General features: G+C 57.1%; 5 protein-coding genes across 5 annotated transcripts; 2 read left to right on the top strand and 3 right to left on the bottom strand.

Moving 5' to 3' along the window:
* Positions 1-1,593: 1,593 nt before the first annotated feature.
* Positions 1,594-4,461, top strand: GUITHDRAFT_108704 (hypothetical protein; the record flags this gene model as incomplete). Its single annotated transcript, XM_005832359.1, has 10 exons — positions 1,594-2,084; positions 2,128-2,204; positions 2,254-2,390; positions 2,449-3,405; positions 3,470-3,568; positions 3,621-3,707; positions 3,775-4,007; positions 4,050-4,114; positions 4,160-4,351; positions 4,394-4,461. The coding sequence occupies 10 exons, from the start codon at positions 1,594-1,596 to the stop codon at positions 4,459-4,461; spliced, it is 2,406 nt and encodes an 801-aa protein (XP_005832416.1).
* A 59-nt stretch (positions 4,462-4,520) lies between these two features.
* GUITHDRAFT_108703 (hypothetical protein) lies at positions 4,521-6,715 on the bottom strand (the record flags this gene model as incomplete). The annotated part of the gene is made up of 6 exons (XM_005832358.1): positions 4,521-4,736; positions 4,784-5,201; positions 5,325-5,593; positions 5,656-5,808; positions 5,848-5,904; positions 6,155-6,715. 6 exons carry the CDS (start codon positions 6,713-6,715, stop codon positions 4,521-4,523), a joined length of 1,674 nt encoding a protein of 557 aa, XP_005832415.1.
* A 916-nt stretch (positions 6,716-7,631) lies between these two features.
* Positions 7,632-11,240, top strand: GUITHDRAFT_108702 (hypothetical protein; the record flags this gene model as incomplete). The annotated part of the gene is made up of 19 exons (XM_005832357.1): positions 7,632-7,700; positions 7,755-7,787; positions 7,839-7,895; positions 7,981-8,022; positions 8,071-8,184; positions 8,229-8,265; positions 8,310-8,383; positions 8,427-8,530; positions 8,577-9,567; positions 9,846-9,891; positions 9,936-10,000; positions 10,133-10,207; positions 10,325-10,384; positions 10,426-10,497; positions 10,660-10,700; positions 10,749-10,835; positions 10,928-10,958; positions 11,042-11,089; positions 11,154-11,240. 19 exons carry the CDS (start codon positions 7,632-7,634, stop codon positions 11,238-11,240), a joined length of 2,133 nt encoding a protein of 710 aa, XP_005832414.1.
* Positions 11,241-11,361: 121 nt separating this feature from the next.
* GUITHDRAFT_108701 (hypothetical protein) lies at positions 11,362-12,436 on the bottom strand (the record flags this gene model as incomplete). Its single annotated transcript, XM_005832356.1, has 3 exons — positions 11,362-11,624; positions 11,666-12,311; positions 12,386-12,436. The coding sequence occupies 3 exons, from the start codon at positions 12,434-12,436 to the stop codon at positions 11,362-11,364; spliced, it is 960 nt and encodes a 319-aa protein (XP_005832413.1).
* A 4,120-nt stretch (positions 12,437-16,556) lies between these two features.
* GUITHDRAFT_108699 (hypothetical protein) lies at positions 16,557-19,251 on the bottom strand (the record flags this gene model as incomplete). Its single annotated transcript, XM_005832355.1, has 7 exons — positions 16,557-17,843; positions 17,890-17,939; positions 17,988-18,186; positions 18,233-18,262; positions 18,388-18,523; positions 18,727-18,812; positions 18,961-19,251. The coding sequence occupies 7 exons, from the start codon at positions 19,249-19,251 to the stop codon at positions 16,557-16,559; spliced, it is 2,079 nt and encodes a 692-aa protein (XP_005832412.1).
* Between the last annotated feature and the right edge of the window lie 1,287 nt (positions 19,252-20,538).

Below are 20,538 nucleotides of genomic sequence, written 5' to 3'. Positions count from 1 at the left end.
TCTTGAAACAATCAAGTCAGCGCACTGTTGGACTGTGGTGATGATGGTGACTGTGATGATGGTGACTGTGATGATGGTGACTGTGATGATGGTGACTGTGATGATGGGGACTGTGATGATGGGGACTGTGGTAGCGGCTGAGGAGAAAGCAGGGGAGAAGAAGGTCGTGACGTGTCCCACAACGAACAAAAAGAACGATCTGATGATAACATTGGCCACTAATATAATTGCGACGATGATTCCAAGGATGGAAATGAGAGATGTGATGATATATAGCAGAATTCCATGGATGGCAAGACAACACGAGTGAGTATTCATTCAAGGTACGAGAAGATGGCAATGGGACATGGCGATCATGATTGCAGAGATGATAAGATCATACTAGCAGGCATGAGCTTCTTGATATGTTCTCTGAGGAAAGAAATGTGCATATGTAGCAGGAGGATTGGGTAGTGGTGGTGGTGGTGGTGGTGGAGGAGGAGGAGGAGGAGGAGGATTGGTAGTTGTGCTCACATCGTCACATCGGAATTATTGCAGGAATATGGCATGTTTATAGAAAACATAAACATCCCTCACTATTAGTTGTTGAAATATATTAATCAAAGAATATTCCTATAAAATCCTTCATGAAATGTTGGGAGGTTTATGGAAAAAATTTCCACTCACTATATTTTCCACCCTGCAAAACACTTATCGAAACACCCCTCGTTTTCAGTATTAAACCACCCTACCCTGCTCACCAACATGACCCCTAGGGTGATGAGGAAGCGTAGTAGTAAAACCACCCACCACCCACCCCTCTCTCCAGGCTCAACACAGCATCTCTACCCCACAGTTACAGTGTAACCACCCCCTTCTTAACCAGGCAGGACAACCCCTCTTGACTCGGAAGGGAAACCTGCATAATCTTCATCGCCCTCATATCCACACAGTCGCAACCCACCCCTGACCCACCCCCACTCACTCACCCACCACCTGGTGCATGTCAAAACTCGCCGCCGTCCCCGCATGCTCGGCGACAGACAACAGCGACGCATGCCGTCCCCAGTCATTTGATAGGATCAGCAGCTTCGCACCTACCCCCCCTCCACCATTGTCACAACTTTCAGTGATCCCGACGTCACCTCTGAGGCTCAAGGTTTGGGCAACAGCATTGCCTGCTGCCCACAGCTTCCTCACTCTTCCTATCATTATTAAATTGCATTTTCCCTTCAGTTGCTCGCTCGCTTCCGCTCCCATCTTGCCCCTTTCCATATTTCTATCCACCCTCCATCCTAATACATTCCCCCTTCGTTCCCTGGCACCTTCACTGTCCTTCACTCGCTCCCTTGTTGGCCTCCTCCTTTCCTCCTCTCCTTCTCTTACTCCTCTCGCCTCCGCCCTCCCTCTATTGCTGTCTCCCCCTTGCTCCCTTGCTCCCTTGCTCCCTTGCTCGCTTGTTTCCTCCCACCCTTGCTCGCTTGCTCCCTCCCTCCCTCGCCTCTCTTCCCGCCCTGCAAACATGCCGCCACTGGGCGCATCTATTGAGAACCTAGACCACCCCTCTCTTTCATATTCAATTCTGCCAAAGGGTGGGGTGGTGGAAGAATTGCAATGGAGGCGCTTCGGCTGGACTATGGGGAGGCGAAAGAGAAGGTGGAGGAGGAGATGAAGTGGCTCGAGCGCCATGCTCGCAAGTTCGGGACGTTTGTTGGAGGAGAGTTCAGATTCTCTCCCTCTCCAGCTTTCGCTCCTAGCGTGGACCCTTGCACTGAAGAGGTTCTGGCTGAATGCGAGCAGGCAGGTAAGGAGGAGGTGGACCAGGCGGTGGCAGCAGCGGCAGAAGCCTTCAAGAGCTGGTCTGCGCTGACAGGACATGAGAGAGCAAAGTACCTTTACGCCATCGCCCGGAGCATGCAGCGACACCACAAGCTGTTGGCTGGAATCGAGTCCTTGGACAATGGAAAGACGATCAGGGAGAGCAAGAACATCGACGTGCCTCTGGCTGTCAGACATTTCTACCACCATGCTGGTTGGGCTCAACTCCAAGAGCAGGAGTTTGCTGGATACCGTCCTCTGGGAGTGGTGGCTTGCATCATCCCGTGGTGAGAGGCAACGAGGTCAGGAGGCCCCTAAGCGTCTTTGCAGGAACTTTCCTCTGCTGATGCTGTCATGGAAGCTTGCTCCTGCTCTCGCCATGGGGAACACAGTCGTCCTCAAACCAGGTCGAAATCTCCTCCAAGTCGTCCTTCTCTTCCGTGACTCTGATCTCAGCGCCTTCGACCCGCCTGTCAGCCTTCCTGTTCTGCGACATCCTCAAGGAGATTGGGTTGCCGCCGGGGGTTGTCAACGTCATCACCGGCGACAACGAGATGGCGAGCTACCTTGTTGCTCACCCGGCCATCAGCAAGGTAGCCTCTCGCTTCCTCTCGCTGCATCATACGCTTCCATCTCACGCTTCTCCTCCAGGTTGCCTTCACTGGTTCCACTTCCGTGGGCAAGCAGATCAGGAAGCAGCTGGCCGGCAGAGATGTCAAGCTCACAATGGAGCTGGGAGGCAAGAGTGCGATGATCGTCTTGCAGGACGCAGACCTTGACGCGTGTGTGGAGGGATGTGTCGACAGCATCTTCATGAACCAGGGGCAGGTCTGCTGTGCAGGGTCGCGCCTGCTGGTACAGGAGGGAGTGAAGGACAAGCTGGTGACTAAGCTGAAGGAGCGAATTGAGAGACTTCGGATGGGCAACTCTCTAGACAAGAATGCAGACATGGCAGCAATCAATAACGCGAATCAACTCCGAACCATCTCGACGTTCGTGGATGAAGGCAGGAAAGAAGGAGGAGAGATTTTTCAGTCCAACTTGTCTTTCAACCCCAGCAAGGGTTATTTCTTCAAGCCAACTCTCATCCTCGGACTTCAAACCTGCTCCTCCCTCTCTCAGGATGAAATCTTTGGCCCTGTCCTCGTCCTCCACACTTTCCGCACGCCAGAGGAAGCTTGTTTGCTGGCCAACAACGTTAGGTACGGTCTTGCCGCTTCCATCTGGACAGAGAAGACGTGTGTAGCAATGGAGATGGCGAAGAAGATTCGAGCAGGAGTTGTCTGGATAAACTCGCACAATGTATTCGACGCTGCTGCAGGATTTGGAGGATGCAAGGAGTCAGGATTTGGGCGGGAGGGAGGAAAGGAGGGCATTTTCGAGTACCTCTTGCCTGCCTGGAAGGGAAAAGTCAAGCAGGGAAAAGCTGAAAGGCGCGATGACGGGCAAGAACAGGGTGTCGGATCAAACTCGAAGATGTCAGTCTCTTCAGAGGAGTTTGCTCAAGTGGACAGGACGAACAAGCTCTTCGTCGGAGGCAAGCAGGTGAGGAGTGACTCAGGTTTATCTGTGCCTGTTCTCTCGCACAACAAAGAGCTCATCGGACACGTGAGTCTTTCTTCTCTCGCGCCTCGTCGAGATTGACTCTTGCTCCCGCCTCCTCGCCTCGTAGGTCTGCAACGGGAGCAGAAAAGACATCAGAGATGCTGTAGAAGCTGCTTCCTCTGCTCTCTCCTCCTGGGCTGCCAAGCCGGGGCACAGCCGAGCGCAGGTGATGGTGCTGGTGGTTGAAAAGGGGGGGCAGGCGTGAGCGTCACCTGTAGATCCTCTACTACTTGGCCGAGAACGTGAGCGCCAGGGCGCGAGAGCTCGAGCAGAGGATCATGACCATGACCGGATGCAGCGCGCTGGTGAGCGAGAGGAGGGCGATGAACAAGAGTAGGGCGAGCGGAAGAAGAGATGATGAGGTCGCTGCAGGAGGCAAAGGAGGAGGTGAACGTGTCCATCTCGAGGATCTTCTCCTTCGCGGCCTACGCAGACAAGTACGGGGGATCAGTGCAAGAGACGACGCTGGACGGGACAGTGATGGCGATGCACGAGGCTGTCGGAGTCGTTGGGATTGTCTGTCCCAGCAGTCATCCGCTCCTGTCGTTGATGTCGCTGCTCGCGGCAGCCTTGTCACGAGGAAACGCGGTCGTGATCATCCCGAGGTGCCGATGGAGGGGGGGGAGGAGAGTCTGAGTTGAGGGCAGCGAGAGACACCCCATGATTGCAGCGGACTTGTACCAGATACTCGAGACCTCGGACGTCCCTCCTGGTGAGCACAGGGTTCTTCTCCTGGTTGTCGCTCAACGTACAGCAGGTGTGGTCAATGTGGTGACGGGGAGCAAGCAGCCTCTCGCTCTCGTGCTCGCCGAGCATCGAGCTGTGGACTCGCTGTGGTTCTTCGGCTCCAAGGACAGCATCGCCAAGGTGGAGTCAGCATCAGCTGACAGCATGAAGAGATTGTTTGTGGAGGAGGAGAGCAGCCGCGACTGGTTCACCAGCACTCAAGGTGAGATAAAAGGGCAACGCTCGAGTCTCATTCTTCATACAGAGACAACGCTCGAGCTCCTTCAAGCCGCAACGCACGTGAAGAATGTGTGGATACCTCACGAAATGTGAGAGTAGAGAAACAAGGGGAGGAGAGGACAGCACAGCAAAGGAGAGCTTGCTTTAAGAGATTAGAATCCATGCCAAGTTCTCCACGAGTTAGTTGGCAGCATTTCCCTCACCTCCTTCAGCCATGCCATGTCCTCCTTCCCTGGGACCGGAGCTCCTTCCTCGTGCTCCATCCAGCCTCGCAGCTCTTCTCCTGCATGGAATGATATCTCCCCTCCTCCGGTCTGCTCCAAGTCTTTCACGCGACTCTTGCCGCACCTTGAGCTCACGAGCTCAACCTGCAGAGACTGTGAGCCTCGTCAGTCTCTCTCCTCTCCTTCACGACCTTCGCAGCAGAGCACAGCACTCCCATGCTGCTCCCAGCGATCTCCACATGGGAGCAGAGCAGCCTCGCTCCCTTGCCAGACGCCACAAGCCCGATCTCCCTGTTGCCTCGCACAGAGCAGGAGAGCAGGCAGATGCTGCCACCAGCAGAGGCGGCAGCTCCGCTTCTTGAGTTCACGAGGAGTTGACATGACTTGAGGAGGCAGGAGGAGGCGAGGCCCTCCGCCCTCACGCCGTCTCCTCCGTTGTCCTCAAGTCGCACGTCCTCCATCCTCACGCTGGTGAAGTTTCTACTGGCCCGTCTTTGCTGCTCCATTGGCCTCCACCCTCTCATCTGCAGGAGCGGATCTTCTCGCGCCTGCTGCTCCCCTGCTGTGCCAATGGCGAAGACTCCGTGAAGTCGATTGCGTCCGACAGAGCTGGAGAAGAGGTCAGAGAGCGGAGAGGGAGGACAAGAGAGGTCAAGAGGATGGAGGACGGTAGACAAGGGTGGCTGGGATGGGAGCACGAGCACGCAGGGGGGAGGAGGTGCGACAGGTCACCAAGAGAAGAGCTTGCAGTGCGAGCTCGACTTCAGGTGGATGCCAGACTCTCCGTTCTCCAAGACTGAGCTGGACTCCAGCACGGCGGTGGCTCCTTCCTGAAGCAGGAGACCTCCACGCATGTTGTTATGGAAGGAGGAGGAGGAGAATTCGCAGGAGGAGCCAAGACCCTTGACGAGACATCCACTGCCTCCGTTGCCTCGCAGTCTCACGTTGCTGCCCAGCAGCTTTGCCTCCCCTAGCACCATAGCTCCAAATCTCCCGCAGCTCTAGAGCACGAGTCAAGCAGCGACTTGTCTCTCATGGCTGGGGGGGGGGAGTTGAGCGTTACCTGGACATCGCAGTCGTCGAGCTCGACTCCCCCCTTTGCCGTCACGAGGATGCCATCGCCATTCGCGTTGCTGAAGGAGCATCGCTGACAGACGGCAGTCCCTCCGCTCACAGACAAGCATGTCGGTAGTTGGTCGTCGTTGAAGTAGAACCCCTGCTGTCATTCAGTTACGCCAACCCCACCACCCCTCACCTTCTCCTTCACGGCATGTCCAGACGTTGGAGCATGGACAAGCGGCTTGGATACAACCTGAAGCAAGACACGTCAGTCGCTCTAGGAGGAGAACAGGAGATACACGAGGGGAAGCAGGAGGAGGGGAAGCAGCGGCTTTGTTTGCCTGGATCTCTCGACAAGCTGGTCGTACGGAGGAAAACATCTCCAAGTCGATGCCTTGCAGGATCAGCTGAGAGGAGACGGTTGTGAGTCGAAGGCCCACCATGGGCCCCGTGAATCGTAGCATCGACTTTCGCCCCCCTCCAACACTCGCTATCATTCTCACTTGTCCTGAAACCTCCAGAGTCTTTACAAAGTCGAGTGACGTTGCTTCGACCATCACTTCTTTCAACTTCTGTTCTTTTCGCGCTAGGAAGGCAGCAAGTGCAGGAACGTCCTCTTGGCTCTTCACTTTCAATGATACCACCATCCGTCTCGCTGCTTGCTCTTCGCTCATCCGTTGCAAGTCTCTGAGAGCCAGAAACCTTGCGTACTTAGAAACTATCTCTCCCTTCAGAACCGAGTTCCCGTGGCTGCTAGATGTTCTCCTGTCGATTCCAGCGGACCTTTCCTGAGCTTTGTAGTCAATGCCATCGTCGTTTTCATGCGTTCTCGGCGTTTCTGCTCGCTCTACATGCTCCTGTACCCCCCCGTCCAGCTTTCCCTCCTCTCTGCCACTCCTCGTTCCCGGGGACATTCTTGATCTGTGTGCATCTCTCTTGGAAGAATTTCCGTTGGATCTAGTCGTTTTCACCTCATAATCTGTGAAATCCTCCTCCTCCTTCTCCTCCTCCGCCATCGTCGCCATCAGCCGCTGTGGACCTCTGCCGATAAGTGCCCACGCCATGGTTTGGATTGCGGTAACCGTTACATAGGAATTTGCAAAGAAGTAACGGCTTTAAAACAGTATTTTAAACAGTGGGAGATTTTAAGAAGTGAGGAAGGGGGTGGGGTAGATAACACAAGGGGTGGTGAACGAGTGAGTGCTCAACAGCACATGTTTGAGTAGGGTAGGGTACTTCATAAGGGGTGTATAATCCCGAACAAATGCTAGAGTCAGTGGTAGTGGGTAGGGGTATGAAGGTACTTGTGTCAAAGAGGGTGGTGGCTGGGTTGAAAGAAATCGAGGGGGTGGGGTGCTGAGATTACTGTGAACATTTAGCGGCAGGAACATGCTAGCGAGGGGAGGAGAGAGGCGAGAGGAGAGGAGAGGAGAGGAGGGGGGAGGAGAGGAGAGGCATCACAACCGTTGATGTGAAGCATGAGTGTCAAGTTGTACCAGGGTTCAGCAGCAGTTTCACGCAATCGAATGGCAATGTGGTATGAGAGGTTTCAGTCCATAAGACTCACAGTGTGGAGCTGGTTCGACCAAACCAGCTGATTTCAGACAAGTTGATGAGAGGGTTGGAGAGGAGAACCAGGCAAGATGTGAGCAGGTAGCTGGCATGACCACGCGGTGATTCAGGGGTAATATAGGATTGTGGTGTGACCGGAAACAAAGCTGAATTTACTTCCCTCGTTCGGTTAAATCCGCTCGAAATCACCATTCGATTCTACACAATTTCAGGAAAGACGTAGACTAAGGGTTGAAGTGGGTCGGTGTTCTTGACTGAAGTGCTTCCAGCCGTTGAGCTGACTTGGTTGGCAGAGTGATCGAGATCTCACGGCCGATGGGGTTCTTTTGATTCGCCTCCCTTCACTCAGGACATGTCAACTTCACATGGTTTTCTCGTCTCCTCCTCTTCGTGCCCGATGACTAAGTAATGCTGCAGCGCCCATGCAGCCTGATCAGGCGGAAAACCCTCCCTGTCGATTCCATCCTCATGGAGACGGTCGAGTGAACTTTGAATGCGATGGGAAGCTGAGAAGCAGGGAATGTGCTGCAGGTCTTGTGGATTCTCAGAATAGAAGCACAGGAGGTGAGTGAGGAGCGAAGAGTCGATCGTTGCCTCACGTCCTCTCTTTCGCAGAAGATGCGGAATGGAATCGCCAACTTCAACTGGACATGCTCAAACGGGAGAATGAAGGTTCAAGTCGCAAGTGAAGTTCTGCAGACCCTGACTTAGATGTGTCCATGAAGAGTTGGGGAGCAAACTTGAAACTCTAGTGCAGAAGCTTCGAAACCATTCGGACATCAACCTCGATCAGAACCTGGTCCTTCATCTCCCTGCCGCGATTTGTGGTTGTGACCTGAAGGTGCAGGAGACAAGCACGCACTCGGCGTACCTGGATGAAGTCAACCGCGCTGGGAGCACTCATGGCATTGACGGTCTTGTGCAGGAGCTGTGCGTCATGCCAGTGGCAAAGAAGAGAAAGGTATGAGGCCCTTGGGCCCTTGTGTTACCTCACCTCCGCCTCAGGTCCCACAAGTTAAGGAAGTTCTGCTTGTGTTCGAAGGTCTGGGTCATGCTCCTTCTCCCTCAGTCACTCTGATACTTCAGGCGATCTCGAGGACTGCGACAAGTCGAGCATCTGTGCGAAACTTCTTCACCTGAAGCGACTTCTTCATCGACGAGTGAGGGACATGAATGTTCTCCTTGCGCCTGACGTGAAAGCAGCTCGAGTCTCGACTCGCTCCATCCCCCGACGCCATGAACTCACTCATGCATGTCCTCTTCAGTGTACATAAGATGTCTCCTCCTACCCCAAATGAGCGAATCAGGTTCCGCGTGCTCCGCGTGCCTCGTGTCTCTGATGTCACTGGTAAGGGTTCAAGTTTCAAGCAAGGTGACGGAAGCGGCGAAGGAGCAGCTCATGAAAGAAATCATTTGCCTTCTCTCCTTCACTCAAGGCCTCACTATCAACAAAGACGCCGTGACCTTCGTTGAGCTACAAGAGGAGGGAGAGGAATTCCATCGCTCCTGCTGCCGACAGGTTGACTCGAAGCCGGCCAAGGTGCAGGTAGTGATCACGTCATTCAATCACGGGCTGGAGGGAGAGGTGAGGATCGAGGACGCGACCTTGACGGAGCTCTGTGAGGTGGAGAGCATCTCCTGGCAGAAGTTCTTCGGCAAATACGTCAACCTGGGGTGGGTCAACAAGGACGTGTACCGCCTGGACAGCAACGAGCGGACTATCATCTGCAGCAGGGAGAAGCGCTACGGCGACATCTGCCTCTACTACCCTGCTCACCTCGAGCCTTTCTTCATGGACAAGGCTCTCCGGCAGACGCTAGAGCCTGGGAACCTCCTGCACAGCCTCCTGGCCGACCACATTGACGCGATTCACTTCGAGGAGTGGCGGGCGGGCAGCATCCTTGTCCCTGTCAAGATGGCTTCGTGGATCGCCGAGTCTCTCTGGGAGCTCGCGAGGACGGACGACCCCTGGTTGTGCTTCCTCCGCCATGGCCCCCACAGACTCATCGGCTTCCAACTCGACGAGTGGAGATGCGCCCTGGGGGCAGGAGCCGGGGGATTGCAGTCCGGGGAGAGGATGGCGAGCCTGTACTTTGAGCAGGAGAGACAGCAGGAGCTGATCAGGCGCAAGATCTCAGCCCTCGAGAGGCTGTTCAGCTGCAAGCAGTTCGTCTCTCACATCGAGGCCTACACGTTGCGCTTGAGCTCGCAGGCGGAAGATTTATGCGGGGGCATCAGCCTCAAGGATCAAGACACGCGCACGTTGGACGCGCTCTCCTCGCACCTGAAGCGCTTGAGCCTGGAGTGCGAAAGCTGCATCGACAGAGCAATGGATGCCATCCAGGTCTCCCTGACTTCCTTGTCTCCTACTCTCCTCCTCCTCCTCCTCCTCCTCCCCACCGGCAGACAAGCTGACAGCCACATCAGGCGGTAGGGGACGCAAGCGTGCAAGGCGGAGAGCGAGTTATGCACGAGCAGCTGACGAGGATACTGAGAGCAAGAACAGCGAAACAGAATGTAGACAGACTGAAAGATCAGGTCCGGTCCTCCTCTCCTGGCTCTTTGAGTTCTTCCTCCTCCTCCTCTACTTCCCTGCCCTCCTCTGACTTGTCTCCCGCTCAGGTCCATTCGAGCTTACACCAGAGGCTGCACTCACAACAAGTCAACGGTGAGACTGAGGAAGTGACGTGGCCGCCGTTGACCTGCTGGCAGTTGAGAGGAGCACGGAAACAAAGTTGACCTTCGCCATGGTAAAGGAGCTCGAAGATGGTCTTCAGGTATGACAATGATGCTGACGACGACTGCGACCATGTGTACGATGCATTCGTGTCGGGTGTGATGAGATCGCATGCACGCAACTCTCTCTGTTGAGATCCTAGTATTCGCCATGCCCTCATGCCCTCATGCAGGCAAATCGAGTTCAGCAGGAGAGGCTTGTGAATCTCTGGCTGGGTCAGCACGAACTTATGCGATCTGAGCTTCAGGTCTGACTTCCTCCTCCTCCTCCTCCTCCTCCTCCTCCTCCTCTTTCTCCTTCCGCCCTCTGTCCCTTCTCCGAGTTCGCCCCTCTCATCTCGCTTTCTCCTTTGAATTCCCCGCAGAGGCTCCTCATCATGGCGAACTCAGCGGCGTCAGCGGAGATAGGGTTGGTTGCTCTTCAGGTACGACAGGAGGAGGAAGACAGGACCTGAGTCTGCCGCAGGCGAGGTTTCAAGACTACATCGCGTTCCTCGCCGAGCACGAGGCTGTAGAGGACACCATGCTCTTTCCCATGGTTGAATCTGACCCTCCTCCTGCTCGTCTGCTACCTCTCCCTCCCGCACCTCCACTATCTCATCCTCATCCTGTGTACATTGGACTCCTCCTCGTGCCCCGTCGTCCTCTAGCTTGCACTCCTGCTGCTCCGTGCCTCCACTCTCTGATTCCTTGCTTGCAGGTCAAGTCGCTCTTTCCTCAGAGTGCCAGAGACGTCGATCGGTTCTCCTCCTGTTCCTCTCTCTCTCGATTGTTCTCACCCTCTCACAGCATCCTCGACCCCGAGCGTCACAAGTCAGTCGATGACGTCAATGCCGGAGTTGGGAAACTTCTGCAGCAGCTGCACGATCGCTACAGGTCCTTCTCTTTCTCCTGCGCCTGCGCATGTTCCTCCTCCTCCTCCTCCTCCTCCTCACTTAGCTCTCCTCGTTTTCTGAAAACGTCAGCAGTGCGGGAGACTTCGAGCAGCTGTCAAACCATGTGAGGGAGAGGAGGAAGAGACGAGGGAGAGGAGGAAGAGACGAGGGAGAGGAGGGAAATGACTTGCTGACATGCTCGGACAGGAAATGCAGGGAGTCGTGGATGCTCTGGAGCGGCTCAACGACTACATGGTATGGAGGGCGGGAAGGAGCGGGAGGATGGAGTGAGAAGGGAAGGAGAAGTGACGTCGAGCAGGTCGGGCACATTCGATATGAGGAGGAAGCGACGATGCCTTGGCTGGAACACGTTGGGACCACGAGGAGACCTCCGATTGCTGTGTGAAGAATGAGAAGAGAACGAAGAGAATGTTGGAGAGGAGAAGGAAAATTTGTTGATGTTCGTTTGTGGAATAAAGTTTGCCTTCCTCGTCGCCCTCCCCCTACCACCCCCCTCCCTCGACTCGTCACTTGTTCAGCCCCGCACGCGACCTGAAGTGTTTGCGGATGCAATCAGACTCGTCCTCCCGCATCGCTCTGAACCCCACGCCCTCCATTGCCTCCTCCTCCTTCGACCCTCTTTCGACTCCGAAGGAGCGGAGCAGTTCGGCCCAGCAGGCGTGGAAGAGGAAGGAGGAGGAGCGATCGCGGGCAAGGAAGAGCTTAGCCTTGAGGTACTTGAGCAGGTGCGTGCAGCAGCAGTTCATGTCTGAGATGCAGTACTCCACCTCTGCCCACAGCTGCTCGTCCCCTCCGAACCTCCGCAGGAACCGGCGAGGCCCCTCCTCGTCCAGCTCCAGCATGCTCCGGAAGAATCCCACTGCTCCTCATACACTTCCTTGTCCACGAACTTCTCCATGTGCGCGAGGTCGTGGACGAGAAACTCTAGAGCATCCCGGCTGTGCAGTTTCTCGCCCTCCATGTACCGCAGAGGAGCCGTGTGCTTGGAGCTCAGCTCCTCCTCGCTCGTCAACATCGTCACCACTCGCTCCCCCCTCGCCTGCATCTTGAGCACCTCGATCGGGGAGGGGATGCGGAACATGAGCACGAAGGGGCGGGCAGCCAAGAGCCAGCAGACGAGGGAGCGGTTGGCAAGGTTATCCTTGTTCTTCTTGATGCCGTCGAGCTTGAGAGTTGAGAGGATATCGAGCACAGTCAGCTCCTCCTGCTCCTCCTCCTTGAACCATCGCGAGACGTCTCCCAGCAGCTCCTCCAGCCCCTCGAACTTCCGCACGGGACTTGACTTGACGTCCTGCACGGCTCCTCCCCCGTAAGCCGAGGCATCCAGCCGACCCCCCGTCCAGCGCCCATGCCTGACGCTCAGGTAGGCGAGAACGAACGCACCCGCGAAGCTGGCAGCATCGACCTCGCCATGCTCGTAGAGCTTCTTCCACTGAGAGATCAACGGGCTAAGAACCTGACACAAGACGATATCAGGCTGCTTCTTCCTCCATCCTCCACTTCCTCCTTCCCCAACTCGCCTGCTCTCACCTTTGCTTCTGTTCTCAAGTCCACCTGAGCTCTCCGACCTTCTCTCTTCATTTCTCGCTCATCGCCCGCGCGTCTTGTGAGATGCCAAGCAAGGACTCGAAGCACTCCAACCCGCCCGTCCACGCTCCACGCCTCGCCCTCTCCCCTTGCGACGTCTCTGTTGCCTTCCAGGTCAACCTTCACAGCCGCCGATCCTGCTGTCCCTCGTGCTCCTCCTCCTGCCGCTCTCACGCCTGTTCCTCCTCCTCCTAGACCTCTCCTCCCTCCCTCAAGGATCCTCCCGTTCAATCGCAGCCAACGCGGCATGGCGCATTTTCTTGCTCGCAGTTGAGTAAAATTGAAACATTTGAGTCCCAGGGCCATGCAGGACAAGGGCAGGGGGCGACTCCTGACCCCTTCCGCTCCCCTCCGCAGTGACTCCTACTCTCCCTCCGCCTTCCATGCTGGCTTCTACCAACCATCCTCCTCCTTCCGTCCTGACGTCTATCCCTCCTCCTTCTTCCCTCCTGATGTCTATCCCTCCTCCTCCTTCCGTCCAGATGTCTATCCCTCCTCCTCCTTCCGTCCTGATGTCTATCCCTCCTCCTCCTTCCGTCCAGATGTCTATCCCTCCTCCTCCTTCCGTCCTGATGTCTATCCTCCCTCCTCCTCCTTCCGTCCTGACTACCTACCCTATGCAACTACCACAACCAGGTTGACCCCTCCACACGTTAGTTTCGCTCCTGCCCCTCGTCCTCCTACAGAACATCCGCATCTTCGTATGCCCAAGACGACAGGAGCGACTGTCTTGATGGGGAGGCTGCAACGGATCGAGGGGGAGCTGGCGAAGCTCAGGTCGCTCCATCCTCGCTTCAAGCCTGCGGCCTCAGAGGCTCCGCCGCCTTTCAGGAAGTTCTGCTGCTCCTGCGGGTCTCCGCTGCTAGCACGAGGAAGCTTCTGCATGGCATGCGGGGAGGTGAGAGAAGCTTGCTCGACTTCTCTCCTGACGCTCTGATCACTAGAAACTCCCTGAGAGCCCTCGGCACATGACTCAGCAGCAAGGAGCAGAGGAGGATGAGCAGCAGCAGCAGCAGCAGCAGCAGCAGCAGCAGCAGCAGCAGCAGCAGCAGCAGCAGCAGCAGCAGCAGCAGCAGCAGCAGCAGCAGCAGCAGCAGCAGCAGCAGCAGCAGCAGCAGCAGCAGCAGCAGCAGCAGCAGCAGCAGCAGCAGCAGCAGCAGCAGCAGCAGCAGCAGCAGCAGCAGGGTATGCCTGTTCTGTTGAATCATAATGATGACATGTGTATCAGATGAAAAGTCTGAGCAGAGGAAAGTTGCAGAGCAGAAGCAGCTGATGGCGATGGAAGTGAACGAGAAGCCTGAGGGTCCGGACGAGTCTGAACAGAAAGAGAAGGACGAGCAAGCAAAGGAGCAAAGGCAGACAGGCGAGAGCGATCGGGCGAGACAGGAACAAAACAAAATCAGTGAAATTGAGGAGGAGCAGGAGGAGGCAAAGAAGGAGAGTGTTGGTGAGCAGCTGCAACTTGATGTGCAGAGTGAGGAGCAAGGAGGCGAGGCAGAGGAGGGAAGAGACTCGGCCCTTGCTATGCCTGCAGGTCTGCCGGCAGAGGATGGAGGACATTCGACTTCCCAGCTCCGAGACGAGCAGCTGGAGGATGAGGAGCACGAAGTTGAGGCGGACGTGAGGCCGTCGGAAGAAGAAAAGTCTCCAGCGCCTGCTGACGAGGAGGAGGAGATGCGAGGTGGTTTCGAGGTTGAAGGAGAGTACGCGGGTGACGAGCTGCTGGCGGTCAAGCCATGGCTGGGCACCCTCAAGGCCTTGGATCAGATCGGGTTCGATGGGTTCCTTCCTCCCGTCGAGGTCAAGAGCTCGGCGAGCAGACGACTGAGGCTGCAGCATGTGAGTCTGATTCTCCTCCGCTTCCTCTGATCGCCTCCTGGCAGGTCCACGGGTTCCGCGGGGGTCAGTCGCTAGAGGAAGGCTCTGCCTTCGCGCAGTTTGCTCGGGACGGATTTTACGTCTTCGCCGCTGCTGCTCTCGGGGTAGTGCATGACGGCAGCGACAAGGAGCAAGGCATCTTCCACCATCACTCTTCTGAGATCTCCTGCATGGCCATGGACCCGACCGGCTCGTTGGTCGCCTCGGCAGACCAGGGAGCGCGGCAGGGGAAGGGGAAGGCAGCATCCAACATCCTGCTGTGGTCGGCTGAAGAGCAGAGGGTGAGGAGGAGCTTCTCGAGCAGCTGGGGCTGTCGCTGCCTTTCCTTCAGCCATGACGGCAAGAAACTGATCTCTGTCGGTAGCGACCAGGACAACATGCTGCTGCTGTGGAGCCCCGAGGAGGAAGGCAGGGATGCGCACGTGGCGCAGGAGAAAGGCGCTCCCAACGGCAAGATCCTGGCCTGCTCCTTCGCCCCCGTTGCCGTGGAGGGAAAGTACGTGTTTGTGACTGTGGGGGTCAAGCACATTCGCTTCTGGGAGGTGGAGGAGGGGAAGGAGCGCTGGAAGGTGACCAAGAAGAGCGGAGGCAGCGCGACGGAGAGCGCGGTGAGCGTTGACTTCGTGCGTTCGCCGGGAGCGTCGGAGGTTCAGGTGGTGACGGGGATGCACGACGGGTCGATGCTGGTGTGGAAGTGGGAGGGGAGGAAACCCGTAAGAAAGCTGGAGGGCCTGCTGGGGCCTGACGCGATGCTGCGAGTGGCTAAGGTGGACGATCGGGAGCTGCTGGTGTGCGGAGACTCGGAGGGACGAGTGAGCGTGCTGGAGGCAGAGAGCCTGTGGAAGGAGAAGTGCCAGCCCGTGGGGGTCTGGGACCTCAAACATGTCAAGGTGGAGGATGCCGGGGTGGGAGAGAGGAGGAAGGACGAGAAGATGGGGATACGGAGCGTGTCGGTGAGAGCAGGAGAGCAGGGGAGCTCAGTGCTGGTGGGCACGAGCTCGAACGAGGTCTGGTTGATCACGACGGACGGGACCTTTCAAGTTGCTCAGGTCAAGAAGGTCGCCGGGGGTCACTCGAGCAAGAATTTTGACCCGCCGGAGGTCAAGCAGAAGACATCGACAGGAGAGCTCTGGGGTCTCGCTGCTCACCCGCAGGAGGAGGTGTTCGCCACGTGCGCGTATGATGCTGTTCTGCGGGTGTGGAGCCTGACGGACAGGAAGACCCTCAGGTGAGTCCTGCCGTCTCTTGCCCTCCTCTCCGTCTCTTCCACTTGACTCGATCCCTCCTGCAGCTTCAGCTACTTGGAGGAGGACGGCATGCGCATAGGAGGGCGGGCAGTTGCCTTCAAGAACCCTGAGGGTCGCGAGCTCGCGGTGGGCATCAAGAGTGGGACGGTGCTGGTGTACTCGCTAGGAGAGGACAAGTCGACCTCGCTCCTCACCGCGTTGAAAGCTCGCAAGCGCGAAGTCACGGACGTAAAGTACAGCCAGGACGGGAGGCGACTGGCGGTCGGGACGCGAGAGAATTTCGTCGACGTGTACGCGGCTGAGGACGGGGAGTACCGAAGGACGCACGTGTGCCAGGGACACAGCAGCGCGATCCTCCACGTGGACTGGAGCGACACGGGCGAGTGGCTGCAGAGCTGCGACTCCTCCTACGAGCTTCTCTACTGGAAGTTGGAGCAGCCGCAGGAGGAGAAGCAGGCTGTGCTCAAGCCGCATGCTCGCCTGGCGGACCTCGAGGTTTTTCCCGCCCAGCATGTGCCAAAGTGATGACGAGGAGCTGCAGGGGCTGCGGTGGACCAGCATGACGTCACCCATCAGCTGGACCTGCATCGGAGTGGTTGGGAGCAGCGGGACAGGTGAGGTGGGAGAGGAGGAGGAGAGGAAGTGACAGGAAGCAGAGGTGAAGGCGGTAGCTAGAAGCGAAGACAAGACGTTCCTCCTCACAGGCACAGAGAAGCGAGAGGTCTCTGTCTCTCTCCTCCTCCTTCACTCTCGCTCACAACCCTCTAGGTCTGCATCTTCGATTACCCTGCCGTCGCCGGGTGTCAAGGCGCCAGCTACGGGGGTCACGCGTCCTTCGTCACCAACGGTAAGCATGACGAGCATCGCGTCCTCAGCTGACGCCTGTCAGTCGCCATCAGCAAGTCCTGCAAGTTCGCCGTCTCGGTCGGAGGACGCGACGCCTGCGTGCTGCAGTGGAGCATCGAGTGAAGGGAGAGGAGCAGAGCGATTTACGACCAGATGTCCTGCAAGTACTTCCCCTTGTGCATCCACCCGGTCACAAGCTTCTCAGCCTCCGCCGCCTCCATCTCCCCGTGCTTCGCCAGCAGCTTCACTACCGTCGACCTCACGTCCTTGGCCATGTGCGCCCCGTCCCCGCAGACGTACAGGAGCGAGTCAGGACGGAGGAGGAGCTTCACGAGTTCCTCGCCCGCCTCCTCCATCTTGTGCTGCACGTAGACCTTCTTGTCCGAGAGCCGCGAGAAGGCAACGGAAAGGAGCATCGCCTCCTCCCGCTGGAGCCTCTCCAGCTCCTGCTTGTACAGGTAGTCGTGATCCGGATGCCTGCACCCGAAGAAGAGCCACATGAGCCCCTGCGCTGCTGCCTCCACCGTCTCGTCCTCGAGCTCCATCATCATCCCCCTCCACCTCCCCAAGCATCTGTCGCCCATCGACTGCTGCTCTGCCTTCCTCTCCTCCGCGAGGGTGTTGCGATGCTGCAGGAAGCCGACGAAGGGAGCGACGCCTGTGCCGGGGCCCACCATGATGATGGGGCAGGAGGAGTCCTCGGGGAGCTTGAACTCCTTGCTGGGTGCGATGAAGACGTTGAGGACGGGGCTGCTGGCTCCCTCCATCTGCGACTTGCTGTACCACTCGGTGCAGAGAAGGTGCAGCCAGTTGGTGCAAAGGCCCTTCCTCTCCACGCCCTTGGGCGTCTTCCAGCGCACCACAGAGAAGGCGAAGCGAACGCGCGAGGGCTGGACGAGGGGGCTGCTGGCGATGGAGTAGAAGCGAGGGCTCAGGGCGGGGAGAACCTGCAGAAGGAGAGCAAGTGGCGGCTTGCAGGAGGGATAGCGCTCGAGGATCTCGTCGATGGTGGGGCACTCAAGCTCGATCTCCTGCTTGAAACGATCTTTGCCCTTGATGGAGGAGAGGAGGTACAGGTCGTCTGCCTCTGCCGCATCGGCGCAGTGATCGGCCATGAGCCTCAGCACCGCCTTCTTGGGGATCGATCGGATGTCAACCATCCTCTGCACCAGCCTCAGCAGCGAGATGCTCCCAAGCCCCTCCAGGTGCTGCGGCACAGCTGCAGTGGAGGAAGGCGCTGCACTCGGACCTCCTGCGCTGCTGCTGATCTTCACCACTCGGTCTGGGTCTTCGCCCAGCCGGGCAAGAAGCTTCCTCACAACCTCCTCGTCGTTGCAGCAGTCGATGCCGATGCTGTCGCCAGGCGCGTACGTCCAGTCCACGTTGGAGATGTCAAGCTCCAGCTCCACTACGATCCTATCTCCGCTTTGCTGCTCGATAGGGTCAGCCCCGCCATCGCCTTTCCCTCTTCGTCACCTCAGTGGTCAGGTATCGCCATGACGTCACGCGCGCTGGATATCGTCGCTCTGCCAGCAAAGAATCAGGGGGAGGAGGAGAACAGCATCATCTTGTACCAGGCTGTGAGGCACCGAAGGAGAGACTCTGCGACGAGCCCTCGCTGCTGTCCTCGATGCTGTCCTCGATGCTGAGGTTCAACGCGGTGGGTCGAGGAAGCACACCGTACTTGCCCTTGAGAAGCGCCTCCCCACCCTTCACCTCCTTCCAGCCACCAGCGATGTCCTGAATCAGATGCACCTTGTCTTTGTCGGGTACCTGCTCCTCCATCGATCAGCGACGACGCCGTCCCAGCTGCTCTCACCTCGTTTGCGCTCTCACTATCCTTGCCGACCTGCGCAGGAGGCAATAGGAGCTCTGGGACAGCCTGAGAGGGGGCGGGAGGTGACGGAAAGCTGACGGCTGATTGCAGCCATCCTGAAGGCAGTGAGTAGGGAGAGACAGGAAAGCATAGCTCACCGTGGGAGTCAAGAACCTTGTACAGGTGCTGTACCCAGGGCTCCACCGTCGCCTCAAGCCCCCCTCAGCCTCGTCTGCTGCTCCTCCTGGCCCTCCGTGCTCTCCCGCTGCTCCCGATGGACCCGTCACAAGCCGCCTGCCCGCCAAGCGTGACTTCCTCGCCTCTCTCTACCTGCCCTCCCTCCCTCCTACCCTCCTAGCTGCTCCCTCCTCCCCTGCCCGGTCCTCCTCCCTCCCTTTCTCCCTCCCCCCTCTCTCCCTTTCTCCCTCGCCCAGCCCCGCCTGCCCTCGTCTCCCCGTCCCCCTCTCCTGTCCTTTCTCCTCCTCTCCCCTCCCTACCTTGCTCCCAGCTCCTCCAGCCGCTTGTCTAGAACCTTGCCTGGCTTGCAGAACTGGTCGTAGTTCGTGTCCCCGAGCCCCAGCACCTGCGCTCCCTCCCTCGTCATCTATCTCCCTCCTCCCCTTCCCCTCTCCGCTGCCTCTCCTGCCCCCTCAGCCTCCCCTGTGCCTCTTCCCCGCTCGTCCTCACTGGCTTTGCGCTCTCCCTCCCCTTTCCTCTCTCCCCTTCCTCACCGCAAACCGCCACGCGCCAAGCAGCGTCTTGGGATGCGTCCTCCCCTTCACGAAGCGGAAGAACTTGCTCGCGTTCTCCGGAGCGTCTCCCTGCCCTGTCGTAGACACCACGGCGATCACAGCTCGCTCCAGAGTCAGGTCGATCTTCTCGTAGTCCTTCATGCACAGCAGCGAGCATGACCCTCCCTTGCTCGAGATGTCTTTGCTGATCCTGCCGGCGATCGCCTCTGCGTTTCCTGTCTGCGATCCGAACAGCACGACCACTTCCCCGAAACCGTCTTGGAGCACCATTCCTTTAAAAACATTTCAGAACAGCTGCATGAATCTTACAAGGCGCATGAAAGTGACTATGAAAAGGTTGCACTTGATGTTCAGCTGATGAATTAGCAGTGGATCGATGATTTTCCGTGACAATACAGCATAAAACAAATAAGACATCAAGAAAGGACATGAGGTATGTAAAGAAGGAGGTATGTGAAACATTCTGCAGCTAAAATTGCCATCCTCGTTATCTGATGTGAATTCGAAAGGGAGGAATAAGGTATGGTATGCCGATGGCAGTCAGGAATGGAGCATGAGTCTTGAAAAGGGAAATACGCAGGGGAGCGGGGGTGGGCTTAACAACGATGACAAATATGGAAGAGAGGAGGAAAGGAAACCGAGGGGAAGAGGCGGCGAGGGAGCATGAGAGAGAGAGGGAGAGCGGGAGGGGGTGAGTGAGGTTGGGGAGGGAGGAAGAGGAAGCAGGAGTGGGGCTTGTTGAGGTCAGATAGTCGCAAGAGGGAGCGAGAAGAGCTTCTAGTTTCGTTCGCATGGGCGCTTGGAACCTCAACCCCATCCCATAAGTTTGCGTGGGTCTCATGTACCCACCCCATTCTTCAACTCCACTTAAGACTAAAAACACCCCGTGGTATGAACCTTTGCAAAGACCCCCACCCCCACCCCTCCATGTTTGCTTTTACACGGGTGTGATCCTCTGTGACTCACTGAGATCGCCGGCAGTGGCGCCGGCACCGGGTGACCGGTGGGCCCATCGGGCCGGGCCCGGTCACCGACCGTCCCGTAGAGCGTTCACTGAACTTGATTTGACTCGGGCACTGCACGGGAAAGGACAGGTTAAAAAGAACGTCACGTGATCTGATACTCGTAATGATTTTTGACTTAACTTTGAGTAAAAGGCTGTAATCTTCTGTACTGAAGGGGAAGAAAAAGGAAAAAAAAAAGAAGGATGCTGTAAAAAAAAAAGGCCGGACATTAGCGCACTCTGTACAATTGAAAGCGGCATTATAGCGGCGTATCGAGGCCCCACAAGGTCCAATTGAACAGGCGGTAACGCTCACAACAGTGCCTCCGGAATCACATGTGGTGACACGGCGAGGTGGGCTCGGGAAAACATCTTCATTTGGGGAGAAACAACCAGCATCACATATGTAAATTTAACCTAGGTTTTTACCCCTTGCTCAAGGTTAACTACTTGGTGGGGGGGGGTAGTACCCAACGCTATTCAGAGGGACATCCATAAGACCTCTATTATTGTTTCTGCACCCCCTGCTGACGTCCGGCCTCAGAGCACTCAGT

Source organism: Guillardia theta, assembly GCF_000315625.1.
Source record: "Guillardia theta CCMP2712 unplaced genomic scaffold GUITHscaffold_35, whole genome shotgun sequence".
Classification (NCBI taxonomy): Eukaryota; class Cryptophyceae; order Pyrenomonadales; family Geminigeraceae; genus Guillardia; species Guillardia theta.
This window is presented reverse-complemented; position numbering and strand designations above follow the sequence as displayed.